The 24,390-nt window shown below is 28.3% G+C and overlaps 3 protein-coding genes across 4 annotated transcripts; 2 read left to right on the top strand and 1 right to left on the bottom strand.

The window, feature by feature from the left end:
* Positions 1–4,367: 4,367 nt before the first annotated feature.
* LOC114181686 (alkane hydroxylase MAH1-like) lies at positions 4,368–6,046 on the top strand. Its single transcript, XM_028068208.1, has one exon. The coding sequence runs from the start codon at positions 4,387–4,389 to the stop codon at positions 5,887–5,889; it is 1,503 nt and encodes a 500-aa protein (XP_027924009.1). The 5' UTR covers positions 4,368–4,386; the 3' UTR covers positions 5,890–6,046.
* A 2,438-nt stretch (positions 6,047–8,484) lies between these two features.
* On the bottom strand, positions 8,485–23,339 carry LOC114181524. 2 transcript variants are annotated; one of them, XM_028067997.1, is made up of 7 exons: positions 23,191–23,339; positions 23,001–23,087; positions 22,711–22,899; positions 22,433–22,600; positions 22,288–22,341; positions 9,139–9,285; positions 8,485–8,901 (listed from the first exon to the last, which is right to left on the bottom strand). In XM_028067997.1, exons 1-7 carry the CDS (start codon positions 23,335–23,337, stop codon positions 8,527–8,529), a joined length of 1,167 nt encoding a protein of 388 aa, XP_027923798.1. In that variant the 5' UTR covers positions 23,338–23,339; the 3' UTR covers positions 8,485–8,526. The 2 variants fall into 2 exon arrangements, with proteins under 2 accessions (XP_027923798.1, XP_027923799.1); XM_028067998.1 differs by lacking the exons at positions 22,288–22,341; positions 22,433–22,600; positions 22,711–22,899; positions 23,001–23,087; positions 23,191–23,339 and adding exons at positions 9,515–9,568; positions 9,650–9,817; positions 9,929–10,123; positions 10,266–10,352; positions 10,461–10,626 and having other exon boundaries at positions 8,486–8,901.
* Positions 17,599–19,314, top strand: LOC114181523 (alkane hydroxylase MAH1-like). Its single transcript, XM_028067995.1, has one exon. It carries the CDS (start codon positions 17,642–17,644, stop codon positions 19,142–19,144), a length of 1,503 nt encoding a protein of 500 aa, XP_027923796.1. The 5' UTR covers positions 17,599–17,641; the 3' UTR covers positions 19,145–19,314.
* Positions 23,340–24,390: the final 1,051 nt, after the last annotated feature.

Genomic DNA, 24,390 nt, shown 5'->3' with positions numbered 1-24,390 from the left:
TTCCGTGGGACTCTTTTGATAACCCCTTCTGCTATATTTTCTTGGTTTCCTTCTAGCCGCTGTTCTCCTTCCTTGAGCTGCTGTGCTCTTACCTTCTGTGTCGAGGGTGTGTAGGGCTGTCTTGCTAGCTTATTTCCAGGTAAGGGAAGCTAGAACCCTATTGTTTGGTGCAATGATGGTAGTTTTGATGATGTTCTGTGATTTTCGTGCTTATATGTGGTTGCGAGTGTATGGCATGATTTGTGTTGTTGTTTGGGCATGAAACTGTGTTGATGGCAGGGAGGAACAATGGCGAAGTCTGTTAAACTCGCCTAAGCGAGCCTGTCTCGCCTAGGCGAGATTAATAGGGACTCGCTTGTGTATTTCTCCACGAAGGGTCGCCCAGGCGACCCACTGCACTTTTTGGGCGAGCGAACGTCTCGCTTAGGTGAGGAGGGTCTCGCCTAAGCGAGAACGCGCGTAGGGTTCTAATTCTGGAGGTCGAGCTCTCGCCTAGGCGAAGGAAGCTCGCCTGAGCGAGGGTCCTCCTCGCCTGGCGAGACCTTTCTGCCTGAGCGAGATGCTGGGCAAGAAAGGGGTTGGTCTTGATGTTTTCTTGATTTTAAAAGTGGACAACATGCTTGTATGAGTATTACCTTTAAGTTTATGAACTGAATGGTAGGTATGAATGAGGTGGTGTATGAGTTGTGATTTGTGAGTTTTAACATGATGTGAACATGATAATTGTATGAGATGATTCATGGAATTGAAATGATGAGTTTGGCATGAGTTCGACATGAGACATGAAAGGGTTGGTATCAATGTGGCATGGTAATGGCATGAGACAGGGTTCCATACTCTGGGTTCGAGAATAACGAGTTGGCATGGTTTGGTTGGGAAAACGGAAGAGGTGGATTGCGAGAATTTTTACGTATATGTATATAAATTGTATGTATGCATGCCGAATCTGTTTGATTGATTAAGAAAGTTTGGTCCGTGTCAGTACGTAAGTCCTTGGGGATCTCTAGGTGAGATTCCCAGGGTCGTGCTTCAGTGGTCGGGACGTAATCCCATGGCCCTGTTAGTGGGTGTCCATGGTGGTGCCCCATCTATATAACTAGGTAAGGATTCAAGGTAAGGTTACATCCTAACACTCTAAGGAGTCAGTTAGTCTCACCTAGAGCGGACTGACTCCTGTGGTGAGAGTAGTAGGAGGCCCGAAATTCATTAAGGGCTAACCTTGTGGTGAGGGAAAATTGATTCATTATAACACTTGTAACACATAGCTCGGGGGTGAGCAGAGGTATCCACCACAAGTGCAAGCATCCGCTGAATCCGACCAGGTTATATGTATCCAGATGAGTCGAGTCGAGTCGTAGTGTATTGCTTGGGGAGTAGTGACATGCTTGTGTGATGTATGTATGATGGACTGTGAATATGAATCTGATTTAATTGATGATATGATTTTTGGCTCTAGCTTACCCTTTGCTCGTTTGATTGTTTTGTGTGTGGTTCTTCTCTTTTGCGATGATCATCAAATTATTGATGTGAGCAGAAGCGAGAGGTTCTCGCGGTCAACAGGGGAACGATGCTCCGCTGCATAGCCCATCTGGGCTGGAGCTGATGTTTTATTTCTTTTGTTGGACTTCTCTTAGGGCCACGGCCCATGTATTCTGTTTAACTTGTTATCTCTTCAATTCCTTTTAACTTTATATCTAGTTTATCCTGTGGCACCGTGGTGTGCCTTACGTTGTAAGGAGTGGATTTAAACTCCAGGATTGCGCTACGATATTATTCTAGTGTGACGTTTCTTTAATTACGTTATTAATTAAATGGGGTGTTACATTGACAAATAACTATTTTTGATAAAAAAACTCTAAAATTTTATTATTTTATTTTTGTAACTTCTATACAAAAAAAAAATTACACTATTTAGTAATTTTGTCAACTTTGTCAAAAATTTGTTTGCCAAAAAAATATTTTTGACTGTGTGAAATTTTAGAAAATGATATTTTAGAAGTGATAGTGGTTTAAAAATAGTGAGTATCGATTATTTTAATATTTAAAGATTTTAGTATAAATAGTTTTGTTTTAAACGAGTTTCATTATTTTAAAACACACAATCTCTTACTTGTCTCTAAGTGTTCTCTTTCTTTGTTCGCCTGATTGAAGATATAAGACCGTAGCAGTGATCCTCGCGGCGAGTTCTTCAATTTGAACCGATCAATTTCTTCATTTGCGTAAGTCTACTAAAAAAACTCATATTTTCTGCCAATTTTGTTTTGAAATTTTTTCCGTAGGACCTACAAATTTTGTTGTGAAATTTTTTTTTGCGAGAAATTGCTACCAATTTTCCTGCAAAATATTTTGTATTAAACACTTTTCGCAACAAATTTTGTAGAAAATACTTGCAAATTTTATAATTTTGTAGGAAATGATTACCCACGAAGGAATTACCTGCCAATTAAAATTCTTAGAAAAAATGGCAGAAAAATGTCTTTTCTTGCAAATTTTTTTAACAAATTTGCAAGAAAAATCTCATATGAGAATTTCTAGTAGTGTAAGTTTCAGCCATTTTTCCTTAGTCTTCTTTTAGTTTCTATTGCACGTGAGACTTTTCTGCTTGCATGTGTTCTTTTGATCTTCTATATGAGTCTTTCTTGATCAGTGATCATAACGGTAGATCCTAATCATTCTTGTTCTTAGGTATAAATAGAGAATTCTATGGAACTAAGGGTGTTTTGGTGTTCCTTGAGTCTTTTGAGCTGTTTGAACCACTTTGTCAAGTAAGTGGAAGTAATTTGTATTGTTTATGTGAGTGAGTTTGATAGAGAATGATATTGGCATGTTTGTGATTGATTGAATTTGGTAATTATCATTAATTGTATGAGTCATTTTGGTATGTAAACTGTTTAATGAATCTTGCATGATTGGTTGATTGATTGTGAAGGAATTTGGGAAAATTGTAGGATTTGAGTCATTGATTAAATTGGTACCAACTCATATGCTTTAAAGACTGTTTTAGACCAACACATAAAGGAGGAGTACCAATTTGAGCTATGAAACAGGTCCTGATTTCCCAAAAACCTTAAATTGAGATTGCTGATAGTTGATACAACGTTAAGCCTCACCATGGCAATGTTGAGCGTTGGCTTTTACGAGTTGATCAGCGCTGAGCTTCACTATGGCAACGTTGAGCGCTGGTTTTACGAATTGATCACCGCTGGGCGCCACTTTCTAGCGCTAGGCGCTACCCAGTTTTCAATACTGCATCCTCTTAGTAAAATGAAGATTCCCGCTTCGTTAACCATCAAATCAAACTAGAATTTTGACAGCTGATCCTAGACAAGTGAATCTTCATTTTAACCAGTGAGATCTTTGTTTTAAAGTTTGTGGTTAGAGAAATGATTTTCACCATTTTGATGTGTTTTTATGTATAACACCATTTTCCTATTTTCCTGTTTTGGTTACTCTGGATGATCTATGTATGCTTGAACTATATTCTATAGTCCTTATTGTTATAAATTGAATTGGATATATGGTTATGAGCATGAATAGTGTTGTTGATGAAAGAATTTCAAGAAGAATTTCTTTATGGTTTAGTGTATACAATGATATAAGGATTCATTATTGGTTGGTATCATGTGTCTAATACCTGCTCACACTCAAGTAGAACATAGTAGATGATTATGTGGTGAAAAGATGAGGAGGTTTAAGTATATATATTAAGTATCATATACCCTTTTAATGTCTATAAGTTATTTTTCTAAAATAAACAATAATATACATACACCTCCATTTTCTCTACATATTAAATAATTTCGTAAATTTTATATATATATATATATATATATATATATATATATATATATATATATCATAAAGTTACTAAGTATAGTTATATATATAATTTGTGGAAAGAATGGCTTAGGTAGTCACCATCATCTTTTTTCCAACATCTTGCAGCTTTGTTGCATGGGCCAAAACAGAAAATGCTGAATGCTAATAAACATATAAGACCAAAATTATGTACGAAGTGATAAGCCTCATTTCTCTCTCATCTTAACATTATTGTTTCTTTCTTTATCTCATTACAAAAACAAACAAAAACCTATCACACCAAGTTTACGAACTTCAGAATTTCAAATCTACAATGTCCCTATATACACAAAAGTGTCTACGTGTTGACTCATGAACCATCAAATCTCATTCTGCCAACATTTATGAACTGGAAACAGAAGTCGCAAAATTAGGTTATGTATATATATTAAATATTTCACATCATTAAAAGTGGGACAAACATGATAATATATAAAAAACATTATGGTAACATAAACTAATCTAATCATAAACTGAATCTTCTATATAACATGACATAACCAAAACGTTTTTGTTCATATTTACAACATGGCATTCTTATTGGTCGGTTATGCAGCAGCAACAATTGCAGCACTCTTCTGCATTTATCTCAGAAGATGTTGCACGCACCCCATCTTCACTGAATACCCTTTTGTTGGGATGCTACCACAAGTTCTTTGCAATTTGTGGCGTGCCCATGATTATTCAACTCAGGTTTTGAAGCAACACGGTGGCACTGGTGAGTTCACTGGGCCATGGTTCACCAGTATGAACTACATGCTCACCTGCGATCCCTTCAACGTGCATCACATGTTGAGCAGAAATTTTCACAACTACGTCAAGGGACCCGAGTTTCGTGAGATTTTTCAGGCTTTCGGAGATGGCATTTTCACTGCTGATGCAGAAGCTTGGAAATATGACAGAGATCTCTTCCATTCCTTGTTCAAGCATAAAAGCTTCGAGGTGTTTCTGGAGAAAACCATTCAGAAGAAGGTGAAGAATAGCTTGCTTCCTTTGTTGAATCATCACGCGCAAGGGAGGGTGGTGGTGGATCTTCAAGATGTCTTCAATCGCTTCACTTTTGATAACATATGTTCTACTGTTCTTGGTCGTGACCCTGAATGCCTTTCCATTGATTTCCCAGAAGTTGCAATCGAGAAGGCTTTTAACCAAGCGGAAGAGTGCATATTCTACAGGCACATAGTGCCAAAGTTTGTTTGGAAGATGCAGCAATGGCTTCAGATTGGTCAAGAGAAGAAGATGACAGAAGCATGTAAAACGCTTGATGAGTTCATATATTCATGCATAGCGTCCAAGAGAGAAGATCTAAGAAGGTACGAGGAAAATGAAAATGAAGAAACTTATGTTGACTTGTTAACAAGTTTGATGAGAGAAGGTAAGGAACAACATGAAGATATATTTCTAAGAGATGCTGTGTTCAATCTGTTTGTGGCTGGGAGAGATACCTTAACTTCAGCTCTCACCTGGTTCTTCTGGCTTGTTGCTACAAACCCTTTGGTGGAAGAGAAGATTCTTGAAGAGATTAATCAAAACTTTGGAAGTAATGAAGAAAATGCAGTTTTGAGTGCAGAGGAGGTGAAGAAACTGGTTTATCTGCATGGTGCTATATGTGAAACATTGAGGCTGTTTCCACCTATACCCTTCGAACGCAAACAAGCACTAAAATCTGATGTACTTCCAAGTGGTCATTGTGTGAATCCCAGAACAAAGATATTACTATTTCTGTATGCAATGGGAAGAGTAGAAGAAATATGGGGAAAAGATTGCATGGAGTTGAAGCCAGAGAGATGGATCTCAGAGAAAGGAGGTAATGTTTATGTACCATCTTACAAATTCATTGCTTTCAATGCAGGACCAAGGTCTTGCTTGGGGAAAGACTTGTCCTTTATCCAGTTGAAGATGGTGGCAGCAGCTATTTTGCGGCGTTACCATGTTGAAGTGGTGGAGGGTTATGTTGCAACTCCTAGCCTCTCGATTGTTCTTCTCATGAAGGATGGTTTGAAGGTAAATATAAGGAAAAGAAAGTTTTAGTTTGACTTGCGAAATTTGGACATCAAACTTAGTAAAAAGTGTGTCTTGTCTGTTGTGTGATGTTGTTCTGTAATGTGTTGTGTCTGTATCATTAGAGCATTTCGTTTCAGAGAATAAGAAAAGGAAATAATCGTTTGCTTTTTCAATGACTTTACAATATAATGGTTATGTGTCTACCTTACCTTTTAATAAGATAATGATATTTGATAATTAAATTTTGATAATTTTTTTTGATAATTTAAGATGATACTTTTTAAGTGGTTTTAGAATATTGAAAAATGAGAAAAAGAAAAGAATAATGATAATATAACAATTAAATTTTCACAAATTTCTCTTACAAGAGTTTGCATATTTTAAATGAATTTAGAATATAGAAAAATGAGAAAATAGAAAAAATAAAAAGACATTTAAAAGATGATAAATCAGGTTGGAAGAAAAAATTATCAAAATTTAATTGTTATAATATAATTTTTCAAAAAAAAATGAAAAATAACTTGAAAAATGTTATCTCAAGTTGTAGGAGAGAGTTGTTAAAATTTAATTGTGAAAAAAACAATTTTCTTTTAAAAAATTATTATTGACATTTTTCGGACTAAGATATATAACTAAGGATGAGGTAGATTAAAATAAAAAATATACATTTTAAATCTTAAAAATTAAGTATTTTTTTAATTATTATGTTAATTACTCTTGTGAAACTTTTAATTAATTCGTACTTAGCTAACATGTTTGAAGAAAGAGATACGTATATCATTACATTTGACTATTCGATTTTAGATTTTAAAATATATTTTTATTTAGATATTGTAGCATTATGTGATTATTAAGAACAAATATGAAATATTTGAGATAATTACATTTTTTTAATGTATGAAATAAAACAAATTATTTAAATTAACAAGTAGTTTGAAATATAATTATTCAATTAATGAGCCAATCAGATATTTAAGGCAGGATATAATGTTTGAATATGTAAGCAACTACAATTTAGATAAATTCCGATCACAAGATTTATAACGTTCTAGACGACTCGAGAAAACAATATCCTTACAATAATATAACCATTTTTTTAATAAAATAATTAATAATTCATTAATAATAAAGATTCTTTAAAAATTGTTTTTCAACTCAAAGTAAAACTCTTTAATTTATTTTGTAACATATATAGTACCAAATATGATTCTAACAATTTCAATTTGAAAAGACATTTCCTTAATTGACAATAAGTATTATTTTAGCATCATGTTTCAAAATCACAATTTTAGTAAATTATAGGAGAGATAGAAACGAAATTAATCAATAATAAAGTAGATTTTGTTTAATTGTTTTCTCATTTTTATCCTCCATACTAAATATTTAAAATTATAAATAAAAACTGAATAAACGTTATATGTTTTTTTTTAATTAAAAAGGAAAAATAATTAAAATAAAGTATGACCATAATTCAATTATCACTAATAAAAATAAGCACTAAATTGTTTTTATTAAGCTATAATGATTTACTAAACTCTTTTTTGTAATATCTAGTCTTTTTGGGCTTCTTTAAGATGAAAGTGTCGCATCTAAATTAAAATTACATATTTAATAAAGTTTCATATCTATTTTTTTTGGTCATGTAATAAACCAATTCAATAAAAAATTTCAAAATAAATAAATAAACAATTTAAGCACCTACTTTTGTGTAAAGAAACAAACAAAGAGCATATAAGAAAACAAATGAAGAATAGACAAAGACAAATTTGAAACCATTTAACGTTTCTCAAATTAGAATAAAGGATAAACGAGGCGTAGCATATAAATCATTCATTTTCTTTATTATTTATTAAGACTAAATATTAAAAAAAGTATCAGTATTTAAATGTAAAATGAAAATACTCATGAATAGCCGTAACACTAAGAAATAATTTGAGCAAATAATTTGTTTTATCATATTTATTTTCTAAATTTTGATTTGATAATGACAAAAAAACATGACAGAATAGATAAAAACATCAACTGAGAAAATGCTTGCATCAATTAAGAAAAACAAGGCCCTTATTATTATTATTATTACCATTATAAATATTGTACTATTTATATCATTCGTTATTTTCTCTATTTTATTCTTTATACTTCTATTTTTTTATCTATACTTAGAAATGAAATTTAGTTTAATAGCCTTGACGTACTAATTAACGTCGATCCTATTTTAAAGTGGATTGAACGAATAAAAAAAATGAAAACGAAAAAAAGAAGATAAAAATAATGCATAATTGGAAGACAAAACTCCAAGAGAATGATCATTGAAGTTCATTAATAAAGACTAGTTATGAATAAAATGAATAAATATACCGTACTAATTACATCTTCATTTTGTTACAACATGATTTTGTGACAACATGATTTTTTTTTATTTATCTAAATTAATCATTATAATGAACAATTATTTTTTGTCTCTAAAATTGATTGTAATTTACAAATTTTCTTGTAGTGATAATTATTTGATTATAAACAAAAGTTTTCTGACTTATCTTTAAAGTAAATTAAAGATGAAAAATAACAACATTATTAAATCTACTAGCGTCAAAAAATAATTATCAAAGTAAAACATTCATGAAAGTTTTTCTTTACTTCATATAAAGTTTAATTGAAAATAAATTAATTGCCACAGTTACCACCAGGTCCTCCAAAGAAAAGTGCTAAGCCAAAGTAATGTACTGCATCTGCATAGTATTTAACATCATAACAATTGGGGTTGTCACTGAATGAATAAGTTTCATACGCTTTAGCTCCACGAGTTCTTCTTGATGAATCTTGAATCGTCACTTGTCTAAAGTAACAAGCATGAGTAGCAATGTTATCATTAGGAAGATGTCCAGATCCCATTTGAGGACTATGAGTACCAAGACGAGTTCTTGTTCTTCCACCCCACCCTACTTCATCAGCTGAGCTCATGTTTGAGAACAATTTTATTGGAAAATATCCAATAAATTTATTTTCTATACTTAACCACCAATTTTTGGTCTTTGGATCCTAAAAACATAGAAACACTTTTATTAATATATATATATATATATATATATATATATATATATATATATATATATATATATATATATTAACTATGTCTACCATACAATATTAATTTGTTTTATCATTATATTCACTTAAAAGGTGTATTCAGAAAACTAAAATATATATCAATTCTATACAAGTGAAATCTAGCTATATTTTTTGACTATAGTGAAAACTATACAAAATGATTATGACCTGAGAAATAGAAAAGGGAGATGCATAAATTGGTCCTCCATAGACAGATACATTGGTTATGCGTAAACCAAGATAAATTTCTTTACTAGTTTGAACAAAACCTGCACACCGAATATTGTAGCATCCTGTCTTCTTGTAGTTATCTGACTGTAAATATTTAATACCACATTAAATTTTGCATAATGATATTAATATGATAAATAAATTAATTAAAAAGTATTTATGACTCATAATGGCTTAGTTATATCCTTATACATGAAATCTAGAAGAGTAAAAAAAGATCCATCACTAGTACCAAATTATCAGGGGAGCGCATCCTATCTTTCATTTCTACAAACAAAGTAACCATAAACAAAATGTACTGATATGTCCTTACCGTCCATGAGGAATAAAAGTGAGATGCATAATCACCATATAGTTCTGGAATCACCTGATAGAAGTGCATTGAATTAATTAGAATTTTTTTTATCACACACACACACACAAGTTTAATGTGAAAATTACAACTTACATGCCATCCTAATGAGATTTTGTTAGTTGATTCTATCAATCCATTTTGAACCCACAAATGAGACATAGAGATTTGAAACTTTGCATCAAGTCGTGGATTATAAAGACTATTTATTCCATTGACTCCGTAATAAGGACCAAAATGTGGTTTAAGGGAAACTTCTGCAAGCTAAAAAATTCAATATATACAAATAAATAGTCAGATTAAAACAATTAGATGGAATACAATTTATAAAAACGAAGTACCAACATTGTAAACTATTTTTATAAATAATCTTACATGAACACCAGGAACGTCTTGAACCAACATATGATTGTTTAACATTGATTTTTCACGAATAAGGTCATCTTTTGTTGTTCTGAGTATAGGAACAGTCCCCGTCGGACATTCATCCTTACTCAATCCAAATATGGATTTAGTTCTTAAATTTTTGTGACTTGACTCTCCAATCACATTATGAAAGCTAGGTTTTCTCTGACATTAAATAAAAAAAAAAAAACAAACAAATATCAAAGCATGGAAAACATTGAGAAAGAAGGGTTGAAAATTAGTCATAAATATTGAAAAGAAAATGAAAGTCAAATTTCAATGTAATTAAAGGTTTTTGGTTATATACCTGCAACTTATGGCCCTTTAACAAAGGATGGTCAAATGATGGTTGTTTGTAAATGTCAATGCAATCAATAATGTCTCCAACCTTCGTCTATCAAATCCAAAATTAAACATATAGAAATAAAATTATTATTAAATCATGTAGTGTGATATCAACTAAAGGAAGCATATGATGAAACATAACAAAGTTGAGACATGCATGAATACTCTTCATAGAAGGTTTATTAATGAGATCAAATTGTCTCTCCAATTCCAAATCTTCCTGAATTCCGTCAACTTTAAGACTAACATGACTACACAACAAATACAATAGAAAAAATAATGTATGGATCATTTTTTTTTTGCAACTAATATTCAACACAATCTCACACACACATACACACACACACATATATATATATATATATATATATATATATATATATATATATATATATATATATATAATAAATTAAAATATCAATTGTTTCTGATATAAAAAATAATGTAAAACTTCTAACGTATATAGTTCTCAATGTTAAAAAAATATAATACTCATTCGGTTTCTTCTCATTTATGATTTTAATTTTTTTTAACAACTTTTAAAGAATAAATTTATTGTATAGTAATTATTATAAGTTACTTTTTATACAATAATTAATGCATAACATTTAAATCAAACTAAATCAAACATATAATAATATTAATTTTGAAATGTTGGAAATGTCAATCAAACATATAATAATATTAATATGATATGATGCAAATATGGCTCAAGAGAGCTTCAAAGGCTTAAGACAAACTTAAAAAATGACACATATTATTTAAAATTTATTTTTTGAATTTTGTTTATGCACAATTATTTATTAAATTAACATATAACAATATTAATTTTGAAATGTTGGAAATGTCATTAACAACTAAAGGAAGCATATGATATGATGCAAGGACGTCTCAAGAGTTTGAAAGACCTAAAACAAATTTAAAAAATGATACCTATTATTTAAAATTTATTTTTTAAGTTTTTTTAATCAACATTATTTATTAAATTGTCATAATTAATTTTATTTAACATTTCTTTTTCAGGAGATAATAATTCATTTAATCTTTTTAGAGATATTGTTGATGTTAAATAAATTTTTATTATCTTTAGTTTTGAGAAACTTTTTTCGACTGAAACTGAAATTGTTAACATTATTTTATAAGTTATATATGCAATTGGAGAATAATTTATTATTTTTATATAATTAAGAATGTCAATTGGTTTATCATTTTTGAAACCTATAACTTATCTTAAGGTATTTAATTCTGAAAATAAATAAAATCCATCAATATCCAACAAATTATCATATTTTAAAGTTTTTTCAAGGTTTAGTCATTTTTCTTTCAAAAATATACAATCTAGTGACTTTAATTTTTTAACACTAAATAAAAAACAAAAATTATTTTCATATATATTTTTGTCAAGAGTACAATCATTATCTAGTTTCTCAATCTCCTTCTCATTACCATGAGTTTGAGATTCAGAATTATCCTCATCACTAATTACTTCTCTCTATATTTTTTTCTTTCACCTATATCTATATTGTTATTATCTTGTTCATTCAAAGAGTCAAAGACCACCTATTTGCATTTTCTAATTCATTTTTCTTATATATTTTTATAAAATTCCTCATCAAGATATATGCAAAAAAAAAAAAAACTCCCAAAATTCGTAAATCTAAACCAAAAAAATAAAATGGGACAAAAGAAATGCATTTCTAATTCTAATACAAATAAAAAATAAAATAAAAACAAGAACAAAAGAAATAGAAAGAAAAAGCATACTAACCATAAATGAGGATGAAAAAATTGATATACATGAGCAATATGAGATTCAAGGAATGTAATATGTTAAAACCTTAAAAAAAAGACTCTTGAGAGAGAAGAAAGTAAGGAGAGTCAAGATAAGTCATAGAAATAAAAAGATAAAAGAGGAAAATAAAATCCAAGTCAATTATAAGATAATAAAGATAACTATTTTTTTTCATTAACAAAATTATAATTTACTAAATAAAGTTTTGAACTCATTAATTATCATTTTTAATATCAATAAAAATTAATACATTAATAATAATTTAATTAAATTTTATTCTCAAACATAAACTTATAATTATTATAATAGAACTATATTACTAATAAATTATTTGAGTCTTTTTTTAAACATAATTTTATAATTAATTTAATAGAGACATATTAGTACAAAAAATTTTGAGGTCTTTTTTTTCTTACACATAATTTTATAATTAATTTAATAGAGAAATATTAGTAATAAAATAAAAATTTGATATGATGAAACATAAGAAAGTTGAGACATACGTATGAATATTGTTCACATAGGCTTGTTAATGAGCTCAAATTTTCTCTCCAAGTCGAAATCTTCCTTTAATATAGTTTGAATTTCGTCAACTTTAAAACTAACGTTACTATTGAACAACTACACTACAAGAACAATATATGGATTTTATTTTTTTTCTCGCAACTACTACTCAACACAATCTTACACACATACATACATATAGTATGATTTTAGTTATAAACTTTGATTCAAAATTAGAATTCGTTTTTGTCCGAAATTTCGATACATTTTTATTTTTAAACTTTAAAAACGAATGAATATAGTCCTTTTAACTCAACTATGTTAACTTTTTTGACACATGTCGAATGTTTCATGTTACTATTGGAGTTATTTATACCGATTGACACATTTCCGATTTAATATCTACTGGAAGATGCGTTCGATACCTCAACAAAAGTTAACATAATTGGATTAAAATGACGATATTCATTTATTTTCAAAGTTTAGAAAATAAAATATATCGAAGTTTCTGACATGGACAAATTCTAATTTTGGGTCATAAATTCAGAGACTAAAAACATACTTAACCATATATATATATATATATATATATATATATATATATATATATATATATATATATATATATATATATTAAAATATCAAATGTTTCTAATATGAAAAATAATGTAAAACTTCCGAAGTATATAATCGTCATGTCATAAAAAAAATATAATGCTCATTTTGTTTCTTCTCATTTATGATTTTAATTTTCTTTAATGTCTATTTGGTGTCTTGTCATTTATGGGTTTAAATTCTTTTATAACATTTAAAGAGTATATTTATTGTATAGTAATTATTGGAAGTTACTTATTATATAATAATTAATGCGTAACATTTAAATCAAACATATAATAATATTAATTTTGAAATGTTTGAGATGTCACTAACAACTGTAAGGAAGCATATTAAGCCGATCCTGATTTGATAAAACATAAGAAAGTTTGAGACACGAGACATGCGTGAATATTCTTCCACTCTAAATCTTCCTTTAGTATAATTTGAATTCCATTAATTTTAGGATTAATATGTGTAAAAAAATAATATATACATTATTTTTTTCGCAATTATTACTCAACACAATTATACATATATATATATATATATATATATATATATATATATATATATATATATATATATATATATATATATATATATATATATATATATATATATATATATATATATATATATATATAAATTACTTAAAATATCAAGGGTTTTTATATGAGATCATGTAAAACCTCCTAAGTATATAGTCGTGAATGTCATAAAAATGCTCATTTGGTTTCTTCTCATTTATGATTTTAATTTTCTTTTATAACATTTAAAGAGTTTATTTATTGTATGATAATTATTATACGCTACTTATTACATAATAATTAATGAATAACATTTAAATCAGATTAAGTCATATATATATATATATATATATATATATATATATATATATATTTATATATATATATATATATATATATATATATATATATATATATAAAATATTAAATTTGCAATGTCATTAACAACTATTGGAAAATGAAGTTTTTCGATTTATTTAAAAGTTTGTAACCAAAAAAAATTAAACTAAAAATATGTTTGAACTTAAATATCCAAGTCAAATTAAGTCAAATGTATAATAATATGAATTTTAAAAATTATAATTAAGAATTGATCAAAATATAGTTAATAAGTATTAAAAATAAAAACGTTTTTATTTATTTAAAAGTTGATAACAAACAAAATAAATAAACTGACAATATATTTGAATTTACATATATAAGTTATATGTTGCGGTCATCGTAACGGTACCATGAACCTAAAAATAATAATAAAAATAAGGTTTAATTATGTTTTGATCTCATTTTGGAGTCAAAATTTCAAAATGATACCCAAATTTTAAAAGTCTCATATTGGTCCCCTTGTTTGTTAAAATGTCTCAAATTTGTCCTTTTTGTTAAGTCTGGCTAGACGGCGTTAATTGAGGTGTCACGTGTCAGACTTAACAGAAAGGACAAACTTGAAACGCTTTAACAAAAAAAAAGGACCAATTTGATACTTTTAAAAATTTGGATATCATTTTAAGATTTTGACTCCAAAATGGAGACCAAAGACATAATTAAACCTAAAAACAATGTTTTAGATTCAAAGTCAACGATTACTTTCAATTTTAGATTCTGAGAAAGATGTTAGTACTTGCTATGCTCATTTGAGATGTTACTTTCAATTAAATATACAAAAAATATACAATTCTTTTAAATGTTTATTTTCTCTAAAAAAAAAAAAGCATAAAGGAGTTTTTTTTCTCAAGTAATAACCTCACTCCTGTATATTTTCATTTCAAATGCAAATTGATTGTTTAACTCTTTTAAGAAAAAACTATTTAAAAAATCATTTTAAAAATATTTGTTGTGATCCTAACAATTTTGTTCCAACGTATTTCTGTTAATAATAATAATAATAATTGAATTTCTAGATTCTTAATAAACTATGTGAAAAAATGTTAAATTTTAAATTTTTAAATTTTTATATATTTTGAATTCTTCCTCCCTTTCTTTCTTTTTAAGTTTTTATATTGTAAGTTTGTCTTTATTATTTAATTAATATTTATATTTACTATTTTTTGTTTTTATAATGTTTTTGCTTTTTTGATTTTATATTCTTTTAAGTTTTTGTTTTGTCTTTTAAATTGTTATATTGTTTTAAATTTGTCTTTATCTATTAACTGCAAGAAAGGAAAATGCTCCATTAACCGATAATATATATATATATATATATATATATATATATATATATATATATATATATATATATATATATATATATAAAAGATTTGTTAGTTTTTATAATTTAGATACTGATTTATAAAATAGAATAAATAAAACTAAATTATAAAATAGAATAAATAAAAAGCTATTAATTATTAAAATAGTTATTATTATGGATAAAAAATTATAATTGATCGCTAAATTAGTTACTAATTAATCAGAGATTAATTTAGAAACTAAATTTTTTAGTAAAAAAACCTTTGATAGCTAATGTTTAGTGATGAATTTTCTTTGATAACTAAAATTTTGTTAGCTAAATTTTAAAAGTTAATCTAGAGATCAATTACAAAATTTTATTTATAATAGCAACATTTTAGTAATTAATAATTTTTTATTTTGTAATTTGGTATCTAAAATGATCACTATAATAACTAATAATTTTTTGTTACTAAAATTAATTATTAAAAAGGTTAAGATTTAGAGGAATTTAATTTGACGTACATGGAATTTCTATGACTGATATACAATAACATTACAGTATAATGAATCTTATGTCAATGGAAAATTATCTTTTGACTACTAAATTTTGGTAACTTTCTCTTACAACCTTATGTGTCATCTTCTAAGTGGTTTTTATTTTTTATTTTTCTCATTTTTAATATTTCAAAATCACTTAAAAAATGACACATCATGTTATAAAAAAAAATTATCAAAATTTAGTAGTCAAAATATCATTGTCCTATGTCAATCAATATGTCCACTTTATCAGAAAAAGGAAATATGAAAAGAAAAAAAATTGAGCAGAGATGCTTATTGTTTTATTTTATATCTTTTGCTATCTTATATTTATTATCTAAAATAATGTCATCTATTATTGTATTTAAAATTGTTATCTCATCATCATCTTCAACTAATAATGTATATACACACACACATAATAAGTAAATAATTCCATTTATGTCAATGAGAAAGGTAGTTGAATGTTCTCTTTTGGAATAATGTATTCAGCATTATGAATGAAAATAAGAATAATATTATTAACAGTTTTATATTTAACTCAATTTATAAAATAATTTTCATGATGAGATTTTAATCTATTTATATTTATATGCTGTAATAATAATAATAATAATAATCGAATAACATTATCAATAACCTTGACTAGAACATATTTTATCTAACTAATTAAACTTGTCTGGTTAAATATACGATCATTAACTTCAAATCTATAATATCCATTACATGTTAATTACGCCTTAATTAGTCACAATTCATTAAACATGAATTTATGAATGTAATATTCTCTTAATTATGAATCATATTTTAATTTTGGACAATATCTGAAATGCTTATTTATAGAAATAAATATAAATTTACTATATTCTTTGGATTTTTTAGGATATTTTTCTAATCATAGGCCCTAGACCATTGTCTCTCTATTTTAAGAGTTGATCCTGGAATACAAAAATGTAAACATTAGAAGAAGAATAATATTAAATCTATTTACCAATGAAGTTAATATTACCTCAAACCCAATATCTTAAAAGCATTAAATGTGAGTCTTTTTTCTCCCATATATACGGTTCCACATATACAAAATAATTGGTACAAAATCAACAATTTAAATTAGACTACTATAATTTTGAATGAGAGAACCCTATAAGAAAAATATATACTGCAGTTGGTAAAAAGTTAACGTAAATAAAGAAAAATAAATACTAATTTTAAATAAAAAGTACTTCAAAAATAAAATATAAAACCAGAAAAATTATAGTGAATAAAAGCTATGTAAATGAAAAAAGATACGAGTACATATGAATGAAAGAGATAGAGATGTGTGTGAATAAAGAAAATGAATTTGAATATATAAAAAAAAAATATGAAGATGAAGAGATTTATATAAAAATTATTGAGCTATGATTAATATTACCCCAAAACCTAAATTATTGAGCTGTTCATTACCCTTAAAAAACATTATCTTTCTTTGTCAACAAACATTGCGTCTACACTTAAAACTATAAGTACAAATTGTGGATTATATCCATTGTAGAATCAAATCCTTAGTCCTTTCACTAACTTCCAACAACCTTCATCATATTTAATAATAACTACATAATTAAAACAAATATCTACCATTCCTAATTCATAATTGATTCTATATAAGATGTAACAACAAAGCCACAAAGATCACAACACAACCAAATAGCTTTTGTTTGTGCTGATTAATGTCCAATGTCCATGTTTTTCTACGCAGCAGCACTATTCTGCATCATATATTTCTTCCATCGGAGACTATGTTGCAGATACCCTCTTTTCACCGACTACCCCATCATCGGAATGCTACCGGATTTACTCTGCAATTTGTGGCGCATCCATGATTTTTCAGTCGAGGTGCTGAAATCACACGGCGGCACCGGCGAGTTCACCGGACCATGGTTTACCAACATGAACTATTTGATCACCAGCGACCCCATCAACGTGCACCATATCTTGAGCAAGAACTTCAAAAACTACGTCAAGGGACCCGAGTTTCGTGAGATTTTTCAGGCTTTTGGAGATGGAATTTTCACTGCTGATGGAGAAGCATGGAAATACAACAGGGATCTCTTCCAATCCTTGTTCAAACACAAAAGCTTCGAGCTTTTTCTGGAGAAAACCATTCGGAAGAAGGTGCAGAATAGTCTCCTTGTCGTGTTGGAACATGTGCAACAACATGGGAGTGTGGTGGATCTTCAAGATGTCTTCAACCGCTTCACCTTCGACAATATATGTTCCACGGTTCTCGGATACGACCCTTGTTGTCTTTCCCTTGATTTTCCAGAAGTTGCGATTGAGAAGGCTTTTAACGAAGTGGAAGAGTCCATTTTCTACAGACATGTGATGCCGAAGCGTGTTTGGAAGGTGCAGAAATGGCTTCAAATGGGTCGAGAGAAGACGATGACAGAAGCATGCAAGTCGTTTGATGAGTTCATACATGCACTCATAGCATCTAAGTTTGAGGCACTAAGCAGGTGCAATGAAAATGAAGAAACAGGAGAAGATTGTGCTGATTTGCTCACGACTTTGATGAGAGAAGGTAATAAGGAACAACATGATGATATATTTCTAAGAGATGCTGTGTTCAATCTGTTTGTGGCTGGGAGAGATACCTTAACTTCAGCTCTCACCTGGTTCTTCTGGCTTGTTGCTACAAACCCTTTGGTGGAAGAGAAGATTCTTGAAGAGATTAATCAAAACTTTGGAAGTAATGAAGAAAATGCAGTTTTGAGTGCAGAGGAGGTGAAAAAGCTGGTTTATCTGCATGGTGCTATATGTGAAACGTTGAGGCTCTTTCCTCCTATACCTTTCGAGCGGAAGCAAGCTCTTGAAGGTGATGTACTTCCAAGTGGTCATTGTGTGAATCCCAGAACAATGATATTGTTTTCACTGTATGCAATGGGAAGATTTGAGGAAATATGGGGGAAAGATTGCATGGAGTTGAAGCCAGAGAGATGGATTTCACAGAAAGGAGGTATTGTTTATGTGCCATCTTACAAATTCGTGGCTTTTAATGCAGGACCAAGAACTTGCTTAGGTAAAGACTTGTCCTTTCTTCAAATGAAGATTGTTGCAGCTGCAATTTTGCGGAATTATCATGTGCAAGTCGTGGAAGGTTCTGTTCCTACGCCAAGTCTTTCCGTTGTTCTTCTCATGAAGGATGGTTTTAAGGTTAAGATAACAAAAAGAGAAACTTAATTTGATGTACGTGGGAACTTCTATGTCAGATGTACAAGTACAAGGACGTCCATATGATAAAAAAAATAAAAATCAAAATGAACAGTTCTTGTATAAAAAGATAAAAGAAATGAGTAATTGGTATACTTGAGGTTTTTATAATAAAATAATATCACAATTGTAATAAATTTAATTGGAAAATATTTTATTTGATTTTAACATTTGTTTAACAATTTTATGTTTGATTTAATATTACAAAACTAAATATTTAATCTTCACTCTAAAATTAATGAATCCAAAGTGAATTTTATTAATAGAAGTATCTAACTAACATTAAGCAAATGAAATAAATAAAATTTAAAATATTAACGAAAGGGTTTGTCAAGTCCACTCTAAACTTATGCCAAATAATTTTTTATTGTTATAAGCGTCGGTTACACCCTCGCTAAGAACAGAAGAGAAAAACCAAGAAGATAGAGACAGTTCTTTCTCCACCTTTGGGATAACCACTTGGGAGCTCACACATGGAAGGGTTTCACCTTCCAAGTCCATGATGCTTAAGATCACCAGGTAGTTTATTATTTTAAAAATATATAGTGAGGGTAGATTATAGAGTGTGCGTCTACTAAGGTTTTAATTTTAGTATCTAAATTAATTTCTAATTTTATATAATTAATTAATGTAAAGGTTATTTTGGGCACTAATTGTTTGGTGACTAAAATGTTTATAGTTAATGTTGGAGATTAATTTAGATAATAATTCACAGACTAATTATAATTTTGTATTTATAATAAATAAATAATTTTTAACTTGTAATTTAGTATCTAAATTTGTTATAATAGTAATTAATTGTTTTTTATTTTTAAAATTAATTACTTTTTAAAAAGTTGCTTAATATTACATCGAATCAAATATATGAATACATTAAATGTGAGTATTTTCTCCCAGTCCAACTTACTTGTTTCTTTTTCTAATAACTTGCCATTTATTTTATTGATATTTTTTAAAACTTAAATGTTAGAATGATTTGCTCGAGCAGAAGGTCGAGACGGGCCGATCCAAGTTGAAGGTCGAAACGGATCATCCGAATTGAAGGTCGAGAGAAGTTGGCCTAGATCAAGAACAAAGACGACCCAGCCCCAGTCAAAAGTTGAGACGGTCTGGCCAGGCTAATGACCAAGATGGATCGGTTCAAACCTAAGATTGAGATGTGTCATTTCAAACTGAAGGTTGAGAAAACTTGGACCTGAGTCAAAGATTAAGATAGATCGACTCAGGCCAAATGTCGAGATAAGCCAGCTCGACTCGTGGGTTGGTGAATGAAAGAAAATATAAATGAAAATTGGAAGAAGTTAACAATTGGAAAAACAAAAAGATTTAAGATTCAAATTTTATAAAAATTGTAAAGTGACTCAATTTATTTGTGTTAACATATTTAAGATTAATTTAATATATTTTATTTTTCTCAATCTAAGTATTCTGATATGTCAATTTAAGTATAATTCTAAATCATTGTTCTCCATCTAAGCATTCTATAGCCCTTGCTGGGTTTCACATTTAAGAAATCTGGAATTTGTTTTACAACTGCTTAAGTTGCATCAGCTATTTGTTAGACTTTCTAAATGTTCTTTTGGATTGATAGAAGTAGATTATTTAGGGCATAAAATCATTGGAAAAGGTCAAGTATGGACAAAAACAAGGTGGAAGCAATTTCAACACCTAAATTATTGAAGAAGAAAAGTTTTCCTTGGACTGCGCAGGATGCATTTGATATGTTAAAGTTTGCTATTAATTAATGCAAAAACAGTTAGCATATGCAAGGGAAATGTATGCCATAAGTGAAGCATTAACCAAATGTATTGATATATAATACAATATAATACTCGATCACATTGCTCCATGGAATTAAAATAAATAAATGTTAAAATTTAAGGAAAATAAAATTATAAATTTGTTATGATTGCAAAGTATTGAAATTATTAATGTGTAACTGAAAATATAATTGAAAAAAACTAATGAAATGTAAAATTGATTGAATTAAAATAACTACATTTAAACAACAAAATTTCTATAATCTTTTAATTAAGTTTTCCGACTTATCTTAGGAATAAATTAAAGATGAAAAATAATTGTTAAATTTATCGGCACCAAAGAAAATATTATCAAAGTAATACATTAATGATAGCTATGTTTATTTCATATAAAGTTTAATTGAAACCAAATTAATTGCCACAATTACCACCAGGTCCTCCAAACAGGAGCATGTAATCAAAGTAGTTTTTTGGAGATCTAACATCATAACAATTGGGTTTGTCAATAAAGGAATGAGTTTCATCTGGTTGAATTTCATGAATTTTTCTTGATGAATCTTTAATCAACACTACTTTGAAGTAACAAGCATGAGTAGCATTATTATCATTAGGAAAATATCCAGATCCCATTTGAGGACTATGAGTATTAACACGAGTTCTTGTTCTTCCACCCCACCCTACTTGATCAGCTGAGCTCATGTTCGAGAATAATTTTGCTGGAAAATATCCAATAAAATTATTTTCTACACCTAACCACCAATTTTTGGTCTTTGGATCCTGAAAACATACACACTTTTATGAAATATGTATATCATGCCTAGTTTTTATCATGTCTATCATACAATATTAATATTTTTATCATTATATTTGCTTAAAAAGTGTATTCCAGAAATTAAAATATATAGTTATCCCATACGAGTGAAATTTAGCTCTATCTTTTTACTACAGTGAACATTTTATAAAATGATTATGACCTGAGAAATAGAAAGGGAAGACGCCAAAATTCGTCCTCCATAAAAAGATGTGTTGGTTATGCGTACACCAAGATAATGGTCTTTGTAGTTTGAAAAAAACCTGCACATCGAATATTGTAGCATCCTGTCTTCTTGTAGTTATCTGACTGTCAAGTTTTAACGCCACATCAAATTTTCAATAATGATATTAATATGATAAATTAATTAATTAAAACTTATTTAAGATCACACAATGACTTAATTATATCCTTATACATGAAATTTGAAAGAGAAAAAAATATCCTTCACTTTCGTACCAAAGACTTATTAGGGAGCGCATCCTATCTTTCATTTCTACAAACAAAGTAATCATAAACAAAATATAATGATATGTCCATACCGTCCACGAGGAATAAAGATGGGTTCCATAATCACCATATAGTGTTGGAATCACCTGATAGTAGTGTATTGGATTAATTAGAATATTTTCCATCACACACACACACACACACATTTTGATGTAATTAAATATTTTTGCAACTTACATGCCATCCTAAGGAGATTTTGTTAGTTGATTTAATTGGTCCATTTTGAACCCATAAATGAGACATAGAGATTTGAAACTTTGCATCAAGTCGTGGATTATAAACACTATTTGTTCCTTTGACTCCATAATAAGGACCAAAATGTGGTTTAGGAGAAACTTCTGCAAGCTAAAAAATCCAATATATACAAATAAATAGTGAGATTGAAAAAATTAGATGGAATACAATTTATAAAAGTGAAGTACAACATTTTAAACAATTTTTATAAAAGATCTTACATGAACACCAGGAAGGTCTTGAACCAATATATGATTGTTTAACATTGATTTGTCTCGAATAAGGTCATCTTTTGTTGTTCTGAGTATAGGAACAGTCCCTTTCGGACATTCATCCTTACTCAATCCAAACATAGATCTAGTTCTTAAATTTTTTCGACCTTTAATCATGTTATGTAAGTTGGGTTTTCTCTAAAATTAAAAAAACAAACAAACAAACAAATATTAGAGCATGGAAAACATTGTAAAAGAGTGATGGAAATTAATCCTTAATAAAGGATTTGGTTATATACCTGCAACTTATGGTCCTTTAGTAAAGGATGATCAAATGATGGTTGTTTGTAAATGTCAATGCAATCAACAATGTCTCCAAACTCCGTCTATCAAATCCAAAATAAAACACAGAAATAAAATAATTAAACCATGTAGTGTGATATCAACTAAAGATAGTGTATGATAAAACATAACAAAGTTGAGACATACATGAATACTCTTTGTAGGAGGCTTATTAACAAGCTCAAGTTGTCTCTCCAAATCCAAATCTTCCTTTAGTGTAGTTTGAATTCCGTCAACTTTAAGACTAACATGACTACTCAACAAATACACTACAAAAGATAATATATGGATCATCATTTTCTCAAATACTATTCCATACAATTTCTCTCACACAAAAAAAAAAATATATATATATATATATATATATATATATATATATATATATATATATAAAATTAAAATATCATATAATAAATCTCTCTCACACACAACACAACACACATATATTTATTGTATAGTAATTATTGTACGTTACTTATTATATGATAATTAATGCACAACATTTAAATCAAACATATAATAACAATTTATTAGAATATCAACTTTTTTTTCCTTAAACAAAAAATATATTTCAAATTTAATTATCAAAGGCCAATTAAATCAAACCTATAATAATATTAATTTCAATAATTATAATTAAGAATCGATAAAAATATAATTAATAAGTATCAAAGTACAAACATTTTTATTTATAACAAAATAATTAAATTGAAAAATCAATTTTTTTTTAGTTAAGTTGATAACAAACAAAATAATTAAATTGAAAAACATATTGGAATTCACTTATCTAAAATATTAGGGGTCAGGCAAAATTAACTTAACTACACTTAACTGCTCTATATTAAACCAAAAATAATTAAACTATTATCTTTGTGAGATGGCTCGGGAGATGTTAGTCATTTTCATCTTTATCGTAGCACCATCAAAGTGTGCATCAAAGGTGTTAGGATTTCTGAAATACAAATGCTCATGTTGTGAAGAATAATTTTTCTAAGCACTTTCAAGTATTATTTTCTAAGCACTTTCAAATTATAAAAGTTAGATTATTATTGCATAGAACTACCATATACAATAAAATTAGTGCAGTTTAGTTCAAAAATAGTACAATTCAATTAAAAAATTATGTAGTTCGGTTCAAAATTAGTGCAATTCAGTTCAAAAATAATACAGTTTGATTCAAAAATAGTATAATTCAATTAAAAAATAGTGAAGTTCGGTTCAAAAATAGTGCAATTCAGCTAAAAGATAGTGTACATTGATTAAAAAATGGTGCAATTTGGAAAATAGTTCAGTTCAATTCATATTGCAATGCAGTTTAGTTCAATACAATTCAGTTCAATTTTTTAG

The sequence above is a fragment of the Vigna unguiculata genome, chromosome 4 (genome assembly GCF_004118075.2).
Source record: "Vigna unguiculata cultivar IT97K-499-35 chromosome 4, ASM411807v1, whole genome shotgun sequence".
NCBI lineage: Eukaryota > Viridiplantae > Streptophyta > Magnoliopsida > Fabales > Fabaceae > Vigna > Vigna unguiculata.
The sequence above is the reverse complement of the archived record's forward strand: the minus strand, read 5'-3'. Positions and strand labels throughout refer to the sequence as shown.